The 23334-nt window shown below is 31.1% G+C and overlaps 1 protein-coding gene across 7 annotated transcripts in view; it reads left to right on the forward strand.

Moving 5' to 3' along the window:
- Positions 1-4189: 4189 nt before the first annotated feature.
- katnal2 (katanin p60 subunit A-like 2) overlaps positions 4190-23334 on the forward strand; it is a 28008-nt gene continuing 8863 nt past the window's right edge. Inside the window, exons 1-11 of one of the 7 annotated variants that reach the window (NM_001423753.1) lie at positions 4190-4432; positions 5634-5704; positions 5784-5950; positions 6467-6503; positions 6611-6713; positions 6796-6894; positions 9547-9621; positions 9911-9994; positions 12682-12780; positions 19222-19285; positions 19425-19543. In NM_001423753.1, the coding sequence (NP_001410682.1) occupies positions 4382-4432; positions 5634-5704; positions 5784-5950; positions 6467-6503; positions 6611-6713; positions 6796-6894; positions 9547-9621; positions 9911-9994; positions 12682-12780; positions 19222-19285; positions 19425-19543 (969 nt within the window). In that variant the 5' untranslated portion in view covers positions 4190-4381. The remainder of the gene's footprint in view (positions 4433-5633; positions 5705-5783; positions 5951-6466; positions 6504-6610; positions 6714-6795; positions 6895-9546; positions 9622-9910; positions 9995-12681; positions 12781-19221; positions 19286-19424; positions 19544-23334) is intronic. The other 6 variants (XM_073914145.1, XM_073914144.1, XM_073914146.1 and 3 more) reach the window with 6 other exon arrangements.

Below are 23334 nucleotides of genomic sequence, written 5' to 3' on the forward strand. Positions count from 1 at the left end.
CGGTGTTCGACAACAAACGATGGAAAGATGACTGAGGGAGAGGAGTTATTTATGAAGCAGGATTCCTTGTAGAAGTACATGTTCAGATGCAATAACTTAATTTCTGATGCTGTGCTCACAAAATAAAATTGACTTTATTATATATAACACTATATTGCTTATTAAAAAAATTATATATATATATATATATATATGCGGACTTCGAGAGATTGGCGTGGCTCCACTCGCACCATCGGTATTGAACTCGCATTGGTCAAGTACAAAAAGCAACACCAAAATGACAACGCTGAGAGAGAAGCGACCAGCTTTATAGGAATGCAGATGCAAATTTTTACAAGACACGTTACTGCTGTGAGTCTCGTTGTCAAGGTGAGCGCTGAAGAGGGCTCACCTCATTGGAGCACACAGACTCGGGAATCTGCATCACGGCGAGTTCCGGTCTGCTGTGGACAATAACATATTTAATATATATTTTTACATTTTTTGTGCTATGTAATATTCTGGGATGCAGTAGAATATGGAGTCAGATGAATATAATTGGGGATATGCCGAGCTAGTGTTGTTCCCATACTTAAACTTCCGGTGACCTAGTATTGTGAGTTTTTTTTTTTTTTTTTCATTTTATACGGTTCCTTTTACAGCATCAATGTTGTTATGTAATTAAAATATATTAAGTTAAATAAACTTTGGCATTCATTTAGTTGTTCAAGTCTATCAGAGACATTCATAAATATTCCTAGCATATTCTGTGCTTATGCAAATGGAGGAAGTAATCCAGCCGCTACCGACACTCCGTGCAAATCTCCCCAAGGTCAAAATAAGGAAAACGGACAAATTCGACGCGACAAGTGTCTCCACGCAACTCTCTGAATTATTTCAGCTATTGACAAATAGATCAGACGAATTACAAACACTGATAGTTAAATACTCCCGGATAATCAAAGACATTAAAGAAGAGGTCGGCAAGAACACTGAACAAAATTCTGGTGTGTTGGAAACTATTGATTTCATCTGCAACAAGATTAAAGATCTGAAACAAAGAGTTGATTTTATTGACTCGCGCACAAAGAAAGAAGAAATTAACTCCAATGAACGAGAAGAACGCTTGTCGCATTTGGAAACCTACACTCGTCGATGGAATCTGAGGATTCACGTAATTCCTGAGAAAGATAAAGAAAATGTCCGTCAGGAGAGTATTGACTTGTGCCAACAGATTCTTCCTCAGTTTAAGGAAAAATTTCCCGATGTCTTTGATGTGGCACATCGTCTTGGCCGTGTTCACCCACATAGCAAGGGCCGTGGTATTCTCTTCCGATTTACATCGCGCTTTTACCGAGATGCAGTTTGGCGTGCCACAAAAGCAGCAAATCTTTTGAAAATCAAAGAGGACTTGTCTCCAGTTGATCGAGCAGGAAGATTGAAGCTGTGGCCATCAACAAGCGAGCGTTCTTCGTGGGCGGAAGGGCTTTTGTTAATAGTACAGAGATTTTTCCTCCTGCATAAAAGCTTGAGCACCTCTAAGTGCTGTTTACGGTAACTTCAGCAGCTCCGTACACGTGAACAAAAGTGCCGATCTGATTGGTGGAGAAGGTTTTGACGCCGCAGGTCAGAACAAAAAGCATGAGGCATTTTTTTTTAAACTAATGCTTTTGCGCATGTCTTTTTGCATGTTGGTTTGCACAATCACATTGATTACAGTTTTCTAACCTAACATATGTTATTACCAATATTTATGGATATAATTCTCCAAAAGATAATAAGCTTTTTTTTGTAAATTAGAAGCTTAGTTATCTCAAATGTTACCTAAATATCCAAACTCTTATTTAGTTGTTAGTAGTGACTTTAATGTTGTTTTTAATAACACATTAGATAGATGGCCCCTGCATCCCACCAGTCTTAATAATGATTATTTATATTCTTTTGTACAAAAGTTTTCTGTTGTTGATGTGTGGCGAGAAACTCATCCTTCACAAAAAGTTTTCACTTGGAACAATAACTCACTTTCTAATCAATCCCGACTTGACTTTAGGTTAACTTCAGCAGAATTATCAAACATAAAAACAGATATTATTCCCTCTTTATTTTCTGATCATAAAGCCATTATTATCTATGTACCAATATCTTCTTCTCCCCCACATAAAAGATCCTCATACTGGAAACTTAATAATTCAATTTTAAAACACAATGATGTTCAAACTAAAATTTATTATTTAATTTCTTCTTATTGGAATAAAGCTAATAAAGAAAATTTATTTTGTAGCAATTGGGGACTTCTTAAATTTGAAATTGATAAATACTGTAGAAATTATTGTAGTCTGTTAGCAAAAACTTGAAAAAATAATGAAATGATAATATAAGAATAATGAATGATCAAATTATGGCTATAATATCCGTATTATCACATAAAAATACAGACACAGAGAGATCTGAATTTATAGATCAGAAACATCTATTAGAAGATATATATAAACAAAAAGCTGAAGGTGCCTGCATAAGGTCTCGTCGAAAACGGCTAGAAGAGGGTGAGCAGAACTCTGCTTATTTTATTTATTTATTTGGCTTTTAAGCTAAATATTCTATTCAAAAACTATGTATTGACTGGAATATATCTGAAGACTTCCAAACAATTGCTGAATTTTGTGCCAGATTTTATAAAGATTAATACATTTCTAAATTTTGTCAGGCATCCGCCACGCATTTTTTTGATTTGTTATTCAACATAAATAAAATCAATTCTGAAGAGAATTTTCTGCGTGATGCACCTATCAGTCTTACTGAAATTGCTGAGACAATTGCTAAACTCAAATCTAATAAATCCCCTGGAACTGATGGGTTGTCTGCAGAAATGTATAAATTATTAAAAAAAAAAAAAATTAAAAAACGGGCTAATTTTTTACACAAAATATTTTTAGGAAGTTTTGAGAATTTAATGCTCCCTCCTACTTTATGTCAGGGACTAATCTATAGACCCCCTTTTAATAGAAAACTGGCGTCCAATCTCCTTATTGAATACTGACTATAAAATTATTGCCCTATTCTTAGCAAAAAAGATTAAAATCTATTCTGAATAGTATAATAGATGAGTGCCAATCAAGTTTTATACACCAGAGACATATATATTTAATAATATCCGCTTGATTTTAGATTTATTGGATTATTCAGATCTTATTTCCACTGACAGTTTTATTCTTTTTTGGATTATTATAAAGCATTTGATTGCCTAGAACATGATTTTATATTACAGGCTCTGCGTAAACTTGGTTTTGGCTTTTCTGTAATGGTATTAAAATGCTTTATAATAATGGAAATAGTTCTATTCGGCTTAATAATGGCACTTCACTTAATAATGCCAGTTAGCTGAAGATACTGCGTTGTTTTTAAAAGATGTCTCTCAGATCCCAATTGCTTTAAAGACTTTAAAGTTTTTACTGATGCTTCTGGCCTTTAGCTTAATATTGATAGGTTTGAGTTGCTTCCGATTAAAAAATGTGCTGTCACCTTTATTTATAATATTCCTGTCAAAGAGAACGTAAAATATTTAGGAATTAAAATATTAAAAGACGTAAAACTAAGATATAATGAAAACATTGACCCTATATTAGAAAAAGCTAAAAAAAAAAACTCAAATCTAACTCTTTATCTATTTGTAGATAAACCGACCTGTGATTGATGTAATGCTGTTTAAATTTCTTTGGAAGAATAAAACGCACTATGTTAGAAAATCAGTTTTTTAAAATTCCTATTATAAGGGCGGCTTAAACTTAGGTAGATTTTGATTCACTTAATAATACCTTAAAATAAATAGGCTTAAATGCTTTCTCCACAATCAATCTTCTATTTAATTTAATTTATATGTTTCACACTAGTGGCAAGTAATTTTCTTGAATTTTAACAAACTCGATTTGGAAAAAAAAATTCTACATTTAAATGGAAGTAAATTGACAAAAAAAAAAAATATATATATATATATATAGCTACGCTGGCTAGAATACGCATTAAAAATAAGCTTTGAATTTCTAATTAAAATATTTTAAAATGTATGTGCTTTTTTCATATTTAATATATTCAATAGTTATTTTATAATGCATTATAACGTTAAACGTTTATTTTGTACTAGTATTTTAAAATTTTAGCTTTTACCATGTATTTATAATCAATTAAATGCACATTTGCTGTTTTTTATTTATAATTTTTTTTTTTTTATGAAGTAGTTAACGTTTACTTGATTCTAAATGTGTTTTTTATGTATGTCATTGTGCGTATTTCTTCCCGTTTGCGATCATACTAGTCAGTCACCGAGGACTAGCACACATGCGCTGGTGGTCCATCCAAGCCACAGCGTGCTCCTGTCAAGTGTGTGTGCGTCTTGAATCATAATACCATGGATCTCTCTTATCAAGCCATCAGAACTGCGAATCAAGCCAGAGAGGTGGTGAGTTTTTCTTAAAGTCAAGCCGTTGTATTTTTCTTAAACTTTGCTCTATATGATTTCACACCAAACAAACCGGCTAACTTGTAACATGATATAACGCTAATGTACTAAAACATTAGACTCCGTACAAACACAAACTACTATGGTGAGAGAAACGGGGTGACGAATGAAGTCAAGGTTTTTTTTTTCCATTTTTTGGAGAATATTATTGACAGTTAGCAACTAGCTACTCGTGTTTACATCTATTTTGTGTCCATAGCAACCTGATACGCTTTTCTTCACATTTACCAGAATATAAGATTTGGCGCCATCTGTCGAATAAGTTATACGTTGTAATGTATATAACAATCAAATTGTACTTTTACACCAACTATGTATGTAATAACGATTAAAATAAACATTAACATAGTTTATATATAACACGTTGTTGATGAATATTACAGCATATAGCTTAAGTAAACTAAAAAGTAGGGCCAGACAGAATCTGCAGGTATTTTTTGGTTTTTCTGCTGAGAACTTTGTTAAAAATCTGCGGATTTAGCGGGATGATTTTGGGAGAATCATGACTAAAAACTTAATATATGACATAAAAAATAATAGCTTTTTAAGTTTTATTTAATGTTTACAATGCAGATCCAATTTAATGTATTTTGTAAACAAAGCAAGGCTCTTAAATAATATATCTACTAAAAGACAGAAATATTACTTTACAAACTGTATTGTAAATAAATCATAAACATATTCATATTAGCCAATAATCAGGCTGAAATTAATTTAAAAACTCAATAAACATAAATTTACACACAACTAAATGAATAGACTCAATGATGGGCTAAAAATCTGCATAATTCTGCATGCACAGATTTCATGTGGGCCTACTCATAGGTTAATAAATAATGTACTTCAGTTTTTACTACAGTAAATAAAAGTAGTACAGTGCTGGATACATGGCTATATTAGTTGATATATTACCACAGCAACCTAAGTACTTTAAATCATTAATTCATTTATTCATTCATTCATGATAGTATTTATTTACTATAAATTACTATACTTTTTTAATATACAAAATACCATATTACAGGTAACTGTTAATGTTAAGTTACAAATGAATTTGTGACAGATTTACTGTTAGTTTTTTTTTTTTCAGGTAATTTCACTTAAAATACTTTTTTGTTTACTGTTTTTTTTTCCTTTTTAGGAAGAACTCAGAACAGAAACACGGCGGAGAAATTTGCTTGTTTTGATTTATCATCATTTAATGGAGGAGGGGTGAGATTTTTTTCCAAAAATATTTTCTCACAATTGTATATACTTTTTACTTACTTTAATTTCTTTTTTGACCTCATAGGTATATGGATTCAGCGAAGGCCTTAGAAAAAGAAAGCAGTTTTGGTTTATGCCGTTTTGAAGTGTGTGATAATGTTGACCTGGAGACAGTTCTTATGGAGTATGAAAGTTATTACTTCATAAAGTTTCAGAAATATCCAAAACTAACAAAGAAACTGGCAGAACAAGGTGAGATTGTATTTATGTATTTATTTAGTCATTAATTAATTAAATATTTTGTTTATTATAATTGTTATTATTATTTTGCTTATAACATTATACAAATGTTAGTATTTTTAAAAGTTGCCTTTTGAAAATGATCCAGTTTTACTGCAAATAAAACCAAAGCTTTGTTATCAAACCATGGTGACCACAAAAATAAATAAATAAAAATCCCACACTTTTACTATAATAAAACTAATATTTTAACAAAGTTGTAATTTATAACATTTTAATAAATTTGTTTGTTTTCCAGAAGACTCCAGTTTATCAGAATGACAAATGTTTTCATTTCTTGTGACTGAAAATCTGTTTTTTGACCAAATATTGATTTCTTAACTCTTCTGAAATGTAAATAAATAAATAATTTATTATATTGCTAGATTGATTGACATTTCCAAGATTCTCTAAGTAATATTTAATGTAATAATATCATTATTTGTCATTAAAAAGTCATTATTTAGAGATCTGTTTTTTTCTTTTAAGGAGAGAATCGTCGTATAAAGAGTTGTGGTAAAAGAAGGTAAATTTAGCATTTTTCTCACAAAGGAATTCAAAGACAATTTTTATTCCTCTTTATTTTAACATGATTTATTATTTATCATTATGTCTTTTTGTGTACGTATTCAGTCACACGCTTCCAAGAATCAATTCCATCCAGCGACCTTCATCCAGAAATACCGTAAAGAAGTCTGAATCCAAACTAACTGGAAGAGACTTTAGTAAATCCAGTGTAAGTCACCAAAATTCTAAGACACATCATGTTTTGATGTCCTGTATGAATGTTTAAGAATCCCTTTGTTTGGTTTGTGCAGGACGGGGACCGGCTGACGTCTGCAGACACATTAGGCTTTGGTCTGAATGTGTCTCCTATCATCAGGAACGGGGCAGAAGAGGGAACGCACATGAGAAAGGTCATAATTCTCTTTTAAAGAGAGACACTGCAGGCAAAACTGATTTGAGATTTTTGGCTTTTAGCCTTTTCATAATAAGTTATAAGACTTATAAGTTTCATAAGTTATACATTTCAAAAGACTAATGTAAAAAACAACAACATACAAAATACACTGTGTTATTGTCTGTCGATATAAATTACAATCCATATTTTTACAAGGCTTTTTTTTTTTCAAAATGATCTTTGAATCTATTCATCAGCAACATATTAGTGATTTGTTAATACATAACTTTCCTCAATGTACAACATTTTATTTGATTAAAAAGAATACATTTTAAATGAATAATTGCTTTCAAAATCAAAGTCTGTATTTACATAATTTAATCTGTATATTTTTCTGTGTATAGTTTAATATCTATATACACCATTCATTTACATGTATATGTACAGTTTAAGAATTATTAGCCCGCATTTGATATTTCCTAAACGATGTTTAACAGAGCAAGGACATTTTTACAGTATGTCTGAAAATATTTTTTCTTCTGGAGAAAGGCTTTTTTTGTTTTATTTCGGCTAGAATAAAAGCAGTTTTTAATATTTTAAAAACCATTTAAGGTCAAAAATATTAGCCCATTTGGCATATTTTTTTCGATAGTCTACAGAACAAACAAATATACAATCAATTGTCTAATTACCCTGACCTGCCTAGTTAACCTAATTAACCTAATTAAGCCCTAAAATGTCACTTTAGGCTGTATAGAAATCTTGAAAAATATCTAGTCAAATACAATGTACTGACATCATGGCAAAGAGAAAATAAATCTGTTATTAGAAATGAGTTATTAAAATTATTATGTTTAGAAATGTGTTGACAAAATCTTCTCTCCGTTTAACAGAAATTGGGGAAAAATAAACAGGGGGCTAATAATTTTGACTTCAACTGTACATATAGATTATGTTTGTATTTCTATATAAAATGATTTAATAATATATGCAATGATTATGTATAAATAAATTCTTTTATTATAAAACAAGAGTAAGCTTTATTATCAAACCATGGTACACACAAAATAATAAATAAATATAAAATACATTTAATGTTGTTTATTTTAATATTTATTTAAAATAAAATAAAAATTGTAATTTAGAAAATGTTTACATATGTTTGTTTATCATAATAACAAATGTTATAAAAATATATAAATATGAATTTGTATGTAAAGATTTTTAACCCATGTTTGTGCATTTATATACAGTTGAAGTCAGAATTATTAGCCCCTTTGATTTTGTTTTTTGGATTTTTTTAATACTTCCCAAATTATGTTTAACAGAGCAAAGAAATTTTGACTGTGTGTCTGATAATATTTTTTCTTCTGAAGAAAGTCTTATTTGTTTTATTTCGGCTACAATAAAATAAAATAAAAATTTTAAGGTCAAAATTATTAGTCTCTTTAAGCTATATATATTTTTTAATAGTCTACAGAATAAACCATCATTATACTTGCCTAATTACCCAAACCTGCCTAGTTAACCTAATTAACCTAGTTAAGCCGTTAAATGTCACTTTAAGCTGTAAAAAAGTCTTGAAAAATATCTAGTCAAATATCATTTACTGTCATCATGGCAAAGATAAATTAAATCAGTTATTAGAAATTAGTTATTAAAACTGTTATGTTTAGAAATGTGTTAAACAAATATTCTCTCAGTTAAACAGAAATTGGGGACTAATAAATCAAGGGGGGGGGCTAATAATTCTGACTTCAACTTTATATATATATATATATATATATATATATATATATATATATATATATATATATATATATATATATATATATATACATACAGTGCTTAGCATATATAAGCGCATCCCTCACAAACTTGTATTTGTAATAAGAAGCTAAACAATATTATATTTGTGCATACATTAGATTAGTATGTACTGAAGTAAATATAAATTTAAAAAGAGGAAACATCAAGAGAAGCAAAAAAATGGGGGAAAAAGTTGTTGAAATTTTGTTGGTTTTAATTTTTGCAATATTTTGCTTGAATTTAATTGTATAATCTTTCAATTCCTAAATATGTTTGGTTACTAAAATATTATTAAAATAAATATATACTTAATTGATCTGTTTTTTAAATGCCCCAAAACACTGCCTATATTACTGAGAAATATATAAAAAATTGTATTTTCAAAATGGGATGTACTCAGTTATGATGAGCACTGTACACAATAAATAAACACAGTACACACACATTTAAAAACTAGATTTGTTTTTCTTTTTTCTGGCTGGTTATTGTTTCGTTGGTTCATATTTTGTTCAGTATTGCAGTGAGAAAACTAGATTACTAAAATACACTCTGGAAAAACATTTCACTGTAATGTGTGGAAAAAGAAACGAGAATTTTGAGCCTGATTTCATCCAGTGTTTAAGTTTTTGTGCAAGAATTGTATGCTAATTAGTCCATATTTAAATACCCAAATAAAGTCTTTATTTTGCATTTCAATGCAAAACATTTTCAAAACCTTAAAAAAACTATTTTAATGTCATCATTCAACTGAGGAATTATGGAGATTAGTTACATTTTTACCCTATTTATACAAACTGTCTATGTTAAAGATGAAAGCTCACCCATGCGGAATTGAAACCCCTATGATCTTCTTCATCAGATCGATTACAGGAATCTGATTCAAGATGCAGTTAGAGGTGCTGCTAATGACACATTGCACAATGCAGATTTTACGGTAGGTAACTTTACAGTAATATAGTAATTTTAAAAAAGTATCACACTGCTGAGAGTAATATTTAAGTGAATGTATAAATAAATGCAAAGCTAAACATTAAATATTGTGGTTGGTGCTAATAGCCTAGTGGTCTCATCCCCCTCTCTTTACTTCCTGTCAATATACTGATTTCTCATAATAAAAAAAACAGCAAAAAACAATAAAATCGTTCTAAATCTACACAAATTCAACCCTTAAGTCTATATTGGTTGAATATTGAGTTCATGTGTTGTTATCTGTTATATTTAAGGAACAGGAGCGCTTGCTGAAACCAGTTAGTGCCCTCATTGGAATGAACAGCGACATGAAGGAACTTGCAGCTGTTATAAGCAGAGTAAGTCAAATTTATTGATCCACGATTTAGTTATTTTGTATATAAGATTTATATATAAGAGTTATTGTATATTGCATATTATATTACACTTTATTATAAACAATGTATTTTTTTTTTACTTTGATAAAGAAGGAAATAAGCTAATTTAAAATGTTTTAATTTTGAATTAGCTTTGATAATTTGTGTTTGAAAATGTAGTATTACAAATAAAATAATATATATATATATATATAGTATAATAGAAAATAAATTAAAAACTGTACTTTAAAGAATAAAACGTGTGTGTGTATATATATATATATATAGTTGAAGTCAAAAATTATTAGCCTCCTGTTTATTTTTTTCCCCAATTTCTGTTTAGCGGAGAGTTGATTTTTTCAACACATATCTAAACATATTAGTATAATAGTTTTAGTAACTCATTTCTAATTACTGATTTCTTTTATCTTTGCCATTATAACAGAACATAATATTTGACACGATATTTTTCAAGACTCTTCTACAGCTTAAAGTAACATATAAAGGCTTAACTAGATTAATTAGGTTAACTAGGTAGTATAGGGCAATTAGGCAAGTTATTGCATAAAGATGGTTTGTTCTAATAATTTTGACCTTAAAATGTTTTTTTTTTTTAAATCGCTCTTATCCTAGCTGAAATAAAACAAATAAGACGTTCTCCAGAAGAAAAAATATCAGACATACTGTAAAAATTTGCTTGCTCTGTTAAACATTATTTGGTAAGTATTAAGTATTTAAAAGAAAATAAAAAAAAAAAAATCAAAGGGGGCTAATAATTTTGACATCAGCTGTGTGTAAATATTTTAATCTATTTATTTAAATTTTTTATTAATTAAATAAAAAAATCTATATATTATTATTATTATCATAAAACTTTTCTATTAGACTTTTTACTTTTAGTGTTGGAAATAATTGCTATCTTGAATTTTTTTGTTTCTTTGTTTTACAGATTTGAAGCATTTTTAAGCATTTTGTTGTAATTACAGTCAATGCTGGATTTATTATAACTAAATTTAATTTAGTGACTTTAGAATGAGAATTAGAAAGCAGGATGTGTATATTAGCATAATTATTGGGGTATATGCACTCAGACTTTTAGTTTCAGCCAGCCAGCCTCATCGCTTCCGGTGAACTGTTTCCACTTCCATTTTAAATATCACCTTGTTTAAGGTCTGATTATTATTATTATTATTTTTATTATTTTTATTTTTTCAAAATAAGTGTTCTTTACTGCCTGATAGGTATATGTTATAAAGTAGGTCTCAGACTGCACAAGAAGCACTGCATTAAATCCCATTTCCCTCACCATGTCTTTAAAACATGGTTCATACGGTCATGGAAAACCTGGAAAAGTCATGGAATTTTGACATGGCATTTTCCAGGCCAGGAAAAGTTTTGGCAAAACAGAAAAACCCACAAAGTTTTGGAAAAGTCATGGAAATTAGTTTACCAAATATTTGTATACTTAAAATAGGGCTGCACGATATTGGAAAAATCTGACATTACCATATTTTGTATTTCTGTGATTATATATTGCGATGTGAATACAATTTCACCTGATGATTTGACAGGTTTATTTGGATGGACTGGGGGGGATTTTGTAAATGAGTGAATCAGGAATAATATATAACAAATAAATTACAAACATAGATTAATAAAATATATTAAAGATAAAAGTGAATTAAAGTTTTCAGGTATTCATTATTCAGGTACAGATATTGAACTATCAACACTACAGTCTTCATTGTATATTATTTAATCTTTATTAAAGTAAAAAAAAAAAAAAAAAAAAAAAAAGTCTTGCGGCCGGATGTTTTAAAATTTGAAATATTGAAATTCACACACAGTCAAAGGCCTTATAGGGGCAGTTTACTTAAAGATTAAAATGTACTCTCTATTTACTCACACTTCACTTGTTTCAATACCATAGGACTTATTAAATTATATCCTTTTGTGTGCTCATTAAAAAAAAAGTAAAGTTTTCTTATTATTTACCATGTATCTGTAGACAATACATGAAACATTACATCATCAAAATGTACTTGAAAGTTCTGGAAAAGTCATGGAATTTTAGTAGAAAATGTGTCTGAACCCTGTTAAAAATTTTATTTACCCCAGTATTTTCAATGGAGTTTCTGCGCTCGCCTTCTGATCCTGACGGCACTAGCGGTTAAACGTCTTTCATCTCGTTTTACGCTTGACCAACTAAATGAATGCTTAAGTCTATTCAACTGAATATATTTTGATTACATTACAACATTGATGCTGTAAAATAAACCGCATGAAGTTGAAAAAAGTCACATTAATCTTTCACCAGAAGTTTATCGTTGGCTGAAAAACACTAGCTGTGCATATATCCCATTTTAATGGACCTAAAAATGTATTTTCCTTCAGTTGATTGTATTATCTTGCCCATGTAAAGAATTCCTTCTATTTAGAAATAAAACATGGGGAAATCAGACATATTTCCATTAATGAAAAAAACATATTCTGTCATTAATTCAACACTAGAGAGCAGCACACAGTTTGTTTTATTATATAGTGTGTGTGGCATACCCCACTATCATTGTGTGTGTGCACCGTGTATGTGTGAGCTGAAACATACACAGTGTGAAACATGTCTTATTGAAGCACTCCATTTCATCTTTCTCTCCTGTCTCTCCATAAAGGATATCTATTTACACAACCCCAACGTGCGCTGGGACGACATTATAGGGCTGGAGGCTGCCAAGCGATTAGTCAAAGAAGCTGTCGTCTACCCCATTAAGGTGCTTGGCTGCTAAACACTTTGGTATTTCTCAAGCTGCCGCCTGCTTTCGATTCTGAATACATCTCCACTAAAGGCTACAGGAAAGCCGAGCTCAGGGTTATTTCTTAAGATGACATGAAATCTATACCTGAATACCATCCAATTTGTCCACACACATATCTAGCTCGTATCTGGCCTACAAATCCACAGATCGCTCCTGACAAACTGGTATTTGTCTTCACTGTTGGTGAAGAAGGTTGTTGACAGATTTACCTGGAAATTCTGCTTGCACAAGGTTTTTTTTTTTGCTCTTTTTTGCTTCAAGCACATAAAGTAAGAACTGTGTGATTATGCTGAAAGATATTTTATGGCTTGAGTACTTTTTTGTCAATACGTGGACCTTTTCAGGTAGTGGATAAAGACAAAGTGATGTCTGATGGTTAATTGGTCAGTGAAAATATTACCTTATGTTATTCACCTTAGCGTGAAGAAGAGAAACACTATTGATTATGGATGCTGTTTACTAAAGCAGCTTGCAGAGAGTATTCAGAATCACTCCAATACCCTAAAGTGCACTATTTGAATGAGCAGCCATTTGTAGTGGTGTCCCAAAGCATTCTAAAGTGCACTCAATCAATCCCACAATGCACCGCTGTAATGAGTTTACAACCAATGGACACTCAACAGCTAGAAAATACTCATAATATACTGTAAGGGGCCAGTCACACCAAACATGCTTTTCTGTTCCTAAAAATTTGAGGCACATCGCAAGGCCTTTTTTGCTGACAAGAAAAAATAAAGGATAGATGAAATGACTGAGTCAGTTGCTTATTGTGCGTGAGCATTGCTGTTGATATTGGTTTAATTGTAATAATTAATAATATTGTGTTATTCCAGATTTGTGTAGTCATACAGCTCTGGATAACTCAAAACAGTGACAAACATTAGTCTCTCCTCTATCTTCAACAGTTTCCGTAGTGGTCTTGACAACCCAAACGCTGCTGTCACCTCAACGGAAACCCTGCTTCTGCTTTTATTTGATTGGAGAATGCAGAAGACGTGACTGACGTAGTGACGTAGTCTCAGAGTTGACTTTTTTCAACTGCAAGCCAGAACGGCAACAATGCAAGATGCAACAGGCAGTTAAAATGTTAGGCGTGCACGGTGTATAAGCAGCGAGCAAAACACTCGCAGCCTTTAGTAAATCATTCAATAAAGGAACCTCTCAATGCAAAAAGCACTTTCAATGTGATCAGCCCCTAAAAGTTTGCACTCTGAAAGAAATTTAACATCTGACCAGAAGATGGCATAAGTTTCTAAATAAATAATTATTTTATTTTTTAAATACTATTTGTATACTTGACCGACATCAACATACTTTGTTTCATTGATAGACAGCTCACCAAGTGTTAACCAGTGATGTAAAGTAACTAATTACAAATACTCAAATTACTGTAATTGAGTAGTTTTTCTCAAGAATTGTAATTTAATAAGTAGATTTAAAAATGTGGACTTTTACTTTCCTTTGAGTACATTTTAGTGCAGTAATCAGTACTTTTACTCAACTACTTTTCTTCAACCTGCAGTCACTACTTTTTTTTTCTTGTCTATGGGGATTAGGAAAGTCAGTCCTGTGATTCCTGTAAAATCAAATCACACATAGAAGATAAATCGCATCATAATGAACAACCTTAAAATAGGGTTGATCAAAAGAAATAGATTAATGCAATTCAAATATATAATATATGAATTGATGTTTACTTTAAACTTATTATAAATATATATATTTATATTGTTCAATTATAATGATTAAAATATTATATATATATATATTATATATATTTATATATATATATATATATATATATATATATATATATATATATATATATATATATATATATATATATATATATATACATATATATATATATATATATATATATATCGGTTTAGGCACCATTTTGGCACCGTTACCATTCTAAAAGTATCGATTTAGCACCTGTATTGAAATAACCCCAAACGATACCCAACCCTACCTCAAAACATGTGCGCTTTATAATTGCAACAAACTGTTTGGAAGCATTAAAAGTGTTCAAGATGTCCAAAATCTTTACATGCATTGACCCAGAGGCTGTTTAGATGCATGTCACTGATGAAAAGATGACAGATGTTTACTGTATGTTGATAGAAATGGCCTTATACATCCAGCAGGCACAAGATGTCAACTTGACGTCAAAATGAAGTTGTACCCCAGTGCAGTGGGGATGTTGCATTTTGTTTTTCCATGAAAATCATGGAAGTGTCAGATTTGATGCCAAAATGACGTTGGTTTAGGATGTTGGCTCAACATTAGATTTTGTTCACTTTCCAACACAACCAAAAGTCAACCAAATATCAACTTTATTTGATGTTGTTATTGAACAAATAACGTTGTCCTTAGACGCTGGCTAGACATTGATTTTTGGTCACCTGACATTACAAACTAAATCTCACCTAATGTTATTGTCTTATGATGTTGTGTGCTTGCTGGCCAATAACTCGATGCACTTCAGAATGTTACGTTTAAACACAGATGCATAAATTATGTAAACATATCAGCTTTTAAAAGCGTAATACTCACTAGTCACTACTATTGAGTACTTTTAAAGGGCTACTTTTTACTCATACTTGGAGTAATATTTACAACAGATACTTTTACTCTACTTACACTACATTTTTAGGCAAGTAAGGGAACTTTTACTTGAGTATGATTTTTCAGTACTCTTTCCACCACTGGTGTTATCCCCTTAACTGCCACTGTCCCACCACCTTTTTGCACTTGAATTCTAATCTAATCCTGTCAAACTATATATTGCTGGCAGACTATATATCAAACTATATATCATTGGCAGTGGTGTAAAGTAACTAATTACAAATACTCAAATTACTGTAATTGAGTAGTTTTTCTCAGAAATTGTATTTTAAATAAGTAGTTTAAAAAATGTTAACTTTTACCCTCCCTTGAGTACATTTTTAGTGTTGTATTGGTACTTTTACTCCACTACTTTCCTTTAATCTGCAGTCACTACTTTGTTTTTTTCTTGTCTATGGGGATTAGAAAAATCAGTCCTGTGATTCCTGTCCAATCAAATCTCACATAGAAGGTAAATTGCATCATAATGAAGTACCTCAAGACATAGGTGATTTATATTTGCAGCAAACTGTTTGGAAGCATTCAAAGTATCCAAGAAGATGTCAATTTTTTTTTTTTAAAAAGCAATGGACAGAGACTGTTTAGGTGCATGTCACTGATGAAAAGATGACGGATGTTTACTGTATGATGACTGATATGGTCTTAAACACTCAGCAGGCACAAGACGTCAACATTACATCAGATTGACGTTGTACCCTAACATTGTGGGGCGTTGCATTTTGTTGGGAATTGAAAATCAGGTTACCATCAGAACTCAAGATTAGGCCGACATCAATGTCCAACCTAAAACCAACCAAATATTAACATCTGATGATAATATTACACCCTGACGTTCTGTGGATGTTACCACTATGACATCTGTCAGATGTTTGATTTTGGTTGCCATACCTGACAAATAAAATGTCAGTATTTGACGTCAATGTGATGTTGGTTTAAAATGTTGACTCGACATTGGATTTTAGTCACTTTCTAACAACCTAAAATCGACCAAATATTAATGTCATTTCAAATTGTTTTTGAACATCAAAATAACGTGTCCTTAGATGCTGGCTAGACATTAAATTTTGGTCACCTGACATCACAACCTAAATCTAATCTAATATTAACGTCTTATGACGTTGTGTGCCTGCTAGGCAATAACAAAACACACTACAGAATGTTACGTTTACACACATGTACAAATGACATGTCAACACGTCAGCTTTTTCACAGCGTAATACTCACTTCTCTTAAGTACTTTTGAAAGGTCTACTTTTTACTCATCCTTTGAGTAATACTTACAACAGACACTTTATTTGCATTACATTTTTAGGCAAGTAATGGTACTTTTACTTGAGTATGATTTTTTTCTTTACTCTTTACACCACTGATCATTGAAAATATGGAATACATATTTTGCCACAGTTTTTTAGTTTTTGTTATGTGGAAAAGCAATAGGTTAAAACACATTTACAACCTGTCGAACCATTTACTATTACATTTTGACACCATTATATTGTTATGTAAATATTAAGCAATCATGCTAAACTATATATCATTTGAAAGCTTAAAATGTCTAGTTTGCAACAAGTGTTTTAGCTAGATATTACTGAGCAACCGCTATTTATGAATTTGCAATAAGTATACTCATCAGGGTCCTAAAAATATGACTTTGTTACACCAATCCACGTATAAAATTTTGTTCAGATGTTTTTAGGGGCTAAATTCAAATCAAATGCCACCAACCTGCACATACTACTTTAGAATTGTATGTCTACTTTACAAATATTGTCAAAAGTATGGAAAAATACAGTTTATATTCCTCAAAACATAGGGGGCACTCGAGAGAGACTGGAGGTCATCTAGTGGTGATTATATTACTGCAGTCAAACAAAATCTTACTGAAAGCTAATTTTTTAAAACATCAATTTTAAATTTGGTATATAATTTGTTTAGATATTTAGTTTTTATTTTAAAATGTGCTTTGTAAAATACATATTTTATGTATTATAATAACACACATTTATTGTTTTATAATTTTCATAAACGAAGGCGCGTAAGGTTTTCACTTCAACTACAATCTGACATCAATCTTCTTTAAAACGAGACCAAGCTTAAATCTGTGCACCAAAGCATTGTAGATTGCCATTCATTTAAGTTGAACATGCCATTTTCATGTCTATGTTCAAAAAGTGGGAGTGACAGTTAAGGGGTTGTTTAAATAACTATTACATGCTCTAGTTGAGTTTAATCCATCTGAAGGATTTATCATTCAGTAAAGACAAACAAAACAGCCTCCCTTCCAGTGCTTAAATTCAGTCACTCTTTTTCATTCAATCTTTTAAGTGTACTACATAGTGAACTAATGTAGAGAAAAGTGATTAATGTTATAGTGTTGGTTTTGGATACAGCCATAGTCATGCAGAGTATTGCTCCAGCCCTAATCAAACACACCTACACAATTTAATCAAGGTCTGAGTGTTAAGCCGCGGTAATACTGCAGTTTTCTCCCCATTGACTTCCACAATTTCCACTTCGACAAGTTTCGCAATGTCACTGCATTCCAAAATTCAAGCTGAAATTCAAGCAAAATAAAAGCTGGTCTAAAATGTCATGTCATATCATTAATAGAAGAGCAAAACATGGTGAACTGTTTGCTTTATTAGTGTCACATCATCTTGTTTTATCCCATCCCTATTCGCAATCGAGAATTTAGTAGAAAACTACAAGCAGGTAATTCCTGTACTAAACTACAGGAGTTTTTTTTTTTTTTTTATTATTTATTTTATTTTATTTTTTTATCAAAGGCTGTGGCTCTTTAGGACTGAACTTGTTTACCCATTCCCCTTGCAGCATGCCTAACAAAATCCCATATTGCAAGATACGACAACAGCTACACTCTCGTAAATAAAGGTACACGAGCTGTCACTGGGGTGGTACCTTTTCAAAAGGTACAAGTTTGTACCTAGAAGGTCCTTATTAATACCTCAAGGGTACATATTAGTACATAAAAAGTACAAAATTGTTCCCCTTAAATTTTTTAAGTACTAATATATACTTTTGAGGTACCAATATGAACCCTTTAAGTACAAATATGTACCTTTTGAAAAGGTACCAACCCAGTGACAGCTCGCGTACAAGCAGCCACTCATCCTAATAACCACCATCAACACTCTACAGTAAAAACCAACCAGCACCTATTCAGAACAATGTACCTATTTAAAACAAAGATAACGACAGCCTAGAAGTGCTTTAGCAACCACCTCAAGGGACCACATCGAAACCTAGCAAAAGTCACTATCAGTCACTCTGGAGGGTTGAGAAATGGTCATCCCCTACCACCCGGATCCCCCTGTGTCTACCCAGAATTAATATGCATTTCCAGTGATCTACTCACAAGTGATCAGCTGAGATGTAATCTTAGTTTGTACACTCTTGTTGCGTCAAATATGGAAAAAGCCCTCATTGGGTTTATTTTTATATATATAATTATATGTGAATTACACTTTTTTTAAACCCAATATTTGGGTTTGTCCACAAATTAGTGGTTTTAAAGTTTATTACGTGCAGATATGCATCTTTTGTGAGCTTGTGCTTAGATTTTGTTGAGCTACTTTCTTTGTATATTGTAATGTTTTATATCAGGTTTTGCAGGAGTGATCCGTGTGATAGCACTATTATGTGAACTAAACCATGTTAGGAAAAATAATCAAATCAAACACTTAGCAATTTGCAACTACTCAAAATAACTATCAAGCAATACCCTAACAACTCCCTCTTTTACAGTATCCTCAACTGTTTACTGGAATCCTGTCGCCATGGAAGGGCTTGCTCCTGTATGGACCGCCAGGTGACATCTTTCTGTTTCCTATTTGTTCATAGACATTAGTGCAGTATTCAAACGTAAATGTGAATCAATCTAAATATGAAGTCTAAGTCCTTTCCTGTGTGATATAAAATTATTGTGAGGACTGTCTTCTTAAAATCAGGCACTGGAAAAACGATGCTGGCCAAAGCTGTAGCTACAGAGTGTAACACAACTTTTTTCAACATTTCTGCATCCAGTATTGTGAGCAAATGGAGGGGAGACTCTGAGAAGCTGGTTCGGGTCAGGAGACTTCTAGACATTATTTTCAGATTTGTGTTATTAAAAGAGCAGGTTATATATTGGTTTTTCAAAAATATATTTTTTTGCAGTTTGTAACGTAGCTGTCCTGTAATGTAAACAGTCTGCAAAGTGATAAGGTTTCTCTGAATTGACTTCATTATACGAGTCGTTATATGAATTATTTTTTGCCTGCTACTGACCCACCAAGCAATTCTTTTTTATTTAAAAAAAAAAAACAGGTAACACTTTACAATAAGGGTGCATTAGTTAACATTAGTTAATGCATTAGTTAACATGATCTAACAATGAATAACGCATTTATTAAGCATTAACTAACCTTTGTTAATGTTAACTAAACATTTATTTATGTGTTAGCTAATGCATTAGTAAACATGATCTAACAGTAATTAAGGACTTTGTTCAGCATTACTTAATCTTTGTTAATGTTTATTTACACATTATCTAATGCATCTCTTTACATGAACAGCTTAATTAGTTCATGTTTACTCACTCATACACTAACGCATTTGTTAATGGATTAGATCACTTGATCTTATAATGAACAACACATTTATAAAGCAATACTGAATCCTTGTTCATGAAAACTTACAATGTTAGGTAACGTGTTAGTTAACATGAACAACATGTTAGCATAATTGGTAAAGCTTTTAATAAGTGCATAGTTCCTGATCAATGTCAGGGACAAAGGAGGACTCTTTTGGAGTGTATTACATCAGAACCTCAGCTTTAACTGTTATTCATGTTTGCTAACACTTTACTAACATGATTTATCATTAACAAAGCATTTATTCATAGAATTATGATCCTTATTGTAAAGTGTACACTATTCCAACATTACCTAATGCTTAAGTAACGTTAATTAACACTTTACTAACATGATTTATCATTAACAAAGCATTTATTAATAGAATTATGATCCTTATTGTAAAGTGTACACAATTTCAACATTACCTAATGCTTAACTAACATTAATTAACACTTTACTAACATGACTAACCACCAAACCAACAATAACTAATGTTATTAACATCTGTGGGTTCATTTTTGATTTTCCTGGATCCCAAAATCACTCAAAACCATGTATCACTTAGACTTTCAAAATCTTTATTACTGTACATTACATAACATATACTGTGCAATAATATATATAAAAAAAGAAACAAATAAGTAACATAATAATTATAAAAATAAAAAATAAAGTATAAAAAGTGTATATACATATACATATAAAACCTTTTTTTTTCTTTACAACAATCAATATTTTTTTTATTAAAAGCAATTTCCCCTCATTTTTCATGGGTTGTATTTTGTGTGCAATGCTCTCATCTGCCATGATATCATCTTAACAATTTTGAGTAAATGCTTAATAATTTCTCTCCCTGTTTATTTTGAATTTCTGTATAGTTTTGCATAGAATAAGAGCTGCAATGGCCAGTTCAGCAATAGCTGCACTCTGCATAATCGTGTTTCGGTCCACACCATACTTTCGGAACGCATCTGTCATGTTACTTCCTTTGTCAAAAATCTCCAGGACTCCTTTGTTGCACTTCACCACCTTCCATGGTTGAGTAACTAAAATAAACTTTAGATTACAAAAAAAGTACATTTGTTAACGTTACAGGAATCATAGTTCATGTTAGGTAATGCATTTACAAACATCAACAAACAATGAACATAATTTATCAACCATTTACTAATGTATTATTAAAATCTTACATTTTACAAATGTAAAATATTAAAATGTATTTCTAAAAGATGTGCTGGTTAACATTAACAAACAATGATCAACTGTATTTTCATTAATTATTGTTAATCAATAAATACTTAAATAACAGTTACATGTATTGTTGGTTCATGTTAGTAAACTATAAGTATGACCTAATATTAAGATCAGCAATATTAAAAAGTGTTACCATTTGGTAAAAAAGTTTGATTAAAGCTACTTACCAGACATTTCTGTAAATTCATCGTTTGGTTTTTCTTTGGTCTTTCTCCCGCTTGAAGGCAAGAGCTCAAATTACTTTCCTCCATTTAACCGCTTGCCATCATCAAGCACAACTTCCGTTACCCGCCAGACTGTTGACGAATTATGGGTAGTGTAGTTTTTTTTAATGGACTACAAAAGTTTGCCAACGAATTCCTAATTCGCAACCACAATAGCAACTTATATACAACCACATCGCTAAAGAGTTATTGACAAATGCGTCTTCTGGAATGAAATAATTAGCGGTAAAACTTTGAATTAATGATCGCAGTTTTACTTCCGGAACCCTTTCACCTGCGCTCGTGCCCGCGAGCCGTGACGACAGCCCAATAAAGAAACGGAAGTAATAGAATTCAGTGCAACAGCAGGTAAGCAGTGCATTTTAATATTTTAAAACAACAAATAATACTAATTAATTGCATACAGTTAGACATATTTATGTTGCTTTCTGCATGTTGAACGTGAATACATCAACCATTTGTTGTTTGCACAATAAAGATTGATGCATACATGATGAAATCAACTTCCTCCACAAATAAAAGATGAATAATATATAACTAACATGCAAGACATATTACAGAAATAATAAAATGTCATTGTGTGCACAAAGCACCAAATAATTGTTGATTTGTTGAACACCTTATCTGTATTTAACTTATTTATATTGTATATTTATCTTTGTGTTTATATTGCGTGCATATTTTGCAGTATGGACGTGGAAGACGTGGCACAGAAGAAAATGTGTCTTTGGAAGGCTGGGGGTTGAACACACACACACACACAAAAAGCATTTTTGCTTGTTCATCAAAGGTCCTGCAATCACCTTATGCCACTTATTAAACAACATTTGCATCCTGGAAGTACCATGAACCTTGGCAATCTTGGCAATAACCACTTTCCCAGTTTTGCAGAGATTAATTATCTTAAAACTAAAAATGTGTTTATGTTTTTATAATTGACCTATGTAATGTATTAAAGGTTTTGAAAGTCTGAGTGATACATGGTTTTGAGTATTTTTTGGGTCCAGGAAAATCAATAATGACTGTTTTAATGAACCCACAGATGTTAGTAACATTAGTTATTGTTGGTTTGGTGGTAAGTCATGTTAGTAAAGTGTTAATTAACGTTACTTAAGCATTAGATAATGTTGAAATAGTGTACACTTTACAATAAGGATTCAAATTCTATTAATAAATGCTTTGTTAATGATAAATCATGTTAGTAAAGTGTTAATTAATGTTAGATAAGCATTAGGTAATGTTGGAATAGTGTACACTTTACAATAAGGATCATAATTCTATGAATAAATGCTTTGTTAATGATAAATCATGTTAGTAAAGTGTTAGCAAACATGAATAACAGTTAAAGCTGAGGTTCTGATGTAATACACTCCAAAAGAGTCCTCCTTTGTCCCTGACATTGATCAGGAACTATGCACTTATTAAAAGCTTTACCAATTATGCTAACATGTTGTTCATGTTAACTAACGTGTTAACTAACATTGTAAGTTTTCATGAACAAGGATTCAGTATTGCTTTATAAATGTGTTGTTCATTATAAGATCAAGTGATCTAATCCATTAACAAATGCGTTAGTGTATGAGTGAGTAAACATGAACTAATTAAGCTGTTCATGTAAAGAGATGCATTAGATAATGTGTAAATAAACATTAACAAAGATTAAGTAATGCTGAACAAAGTCCTTAATTACTGTTAGATCATGTTTACTAATGCATTAGCTAACACATAAATAAATGTTTAGTTAACATTAACAAAGGTTAGTTAAT

This window comes from Danio rerio, chromosome 10 (assembly GCF_049306965.1).
Source record: "Danio rerio strain Tuebingen ecotype United States chromosome 10, GRCz12tu, whole genome shotgun sequence".
NCBI classification, from domain to species: domain Eukaryota; kingdom Metazoa; phylum Chordata; class Actinopteri; order Cypriniformes; family Danionidae; genus Danio; species Danio rerio.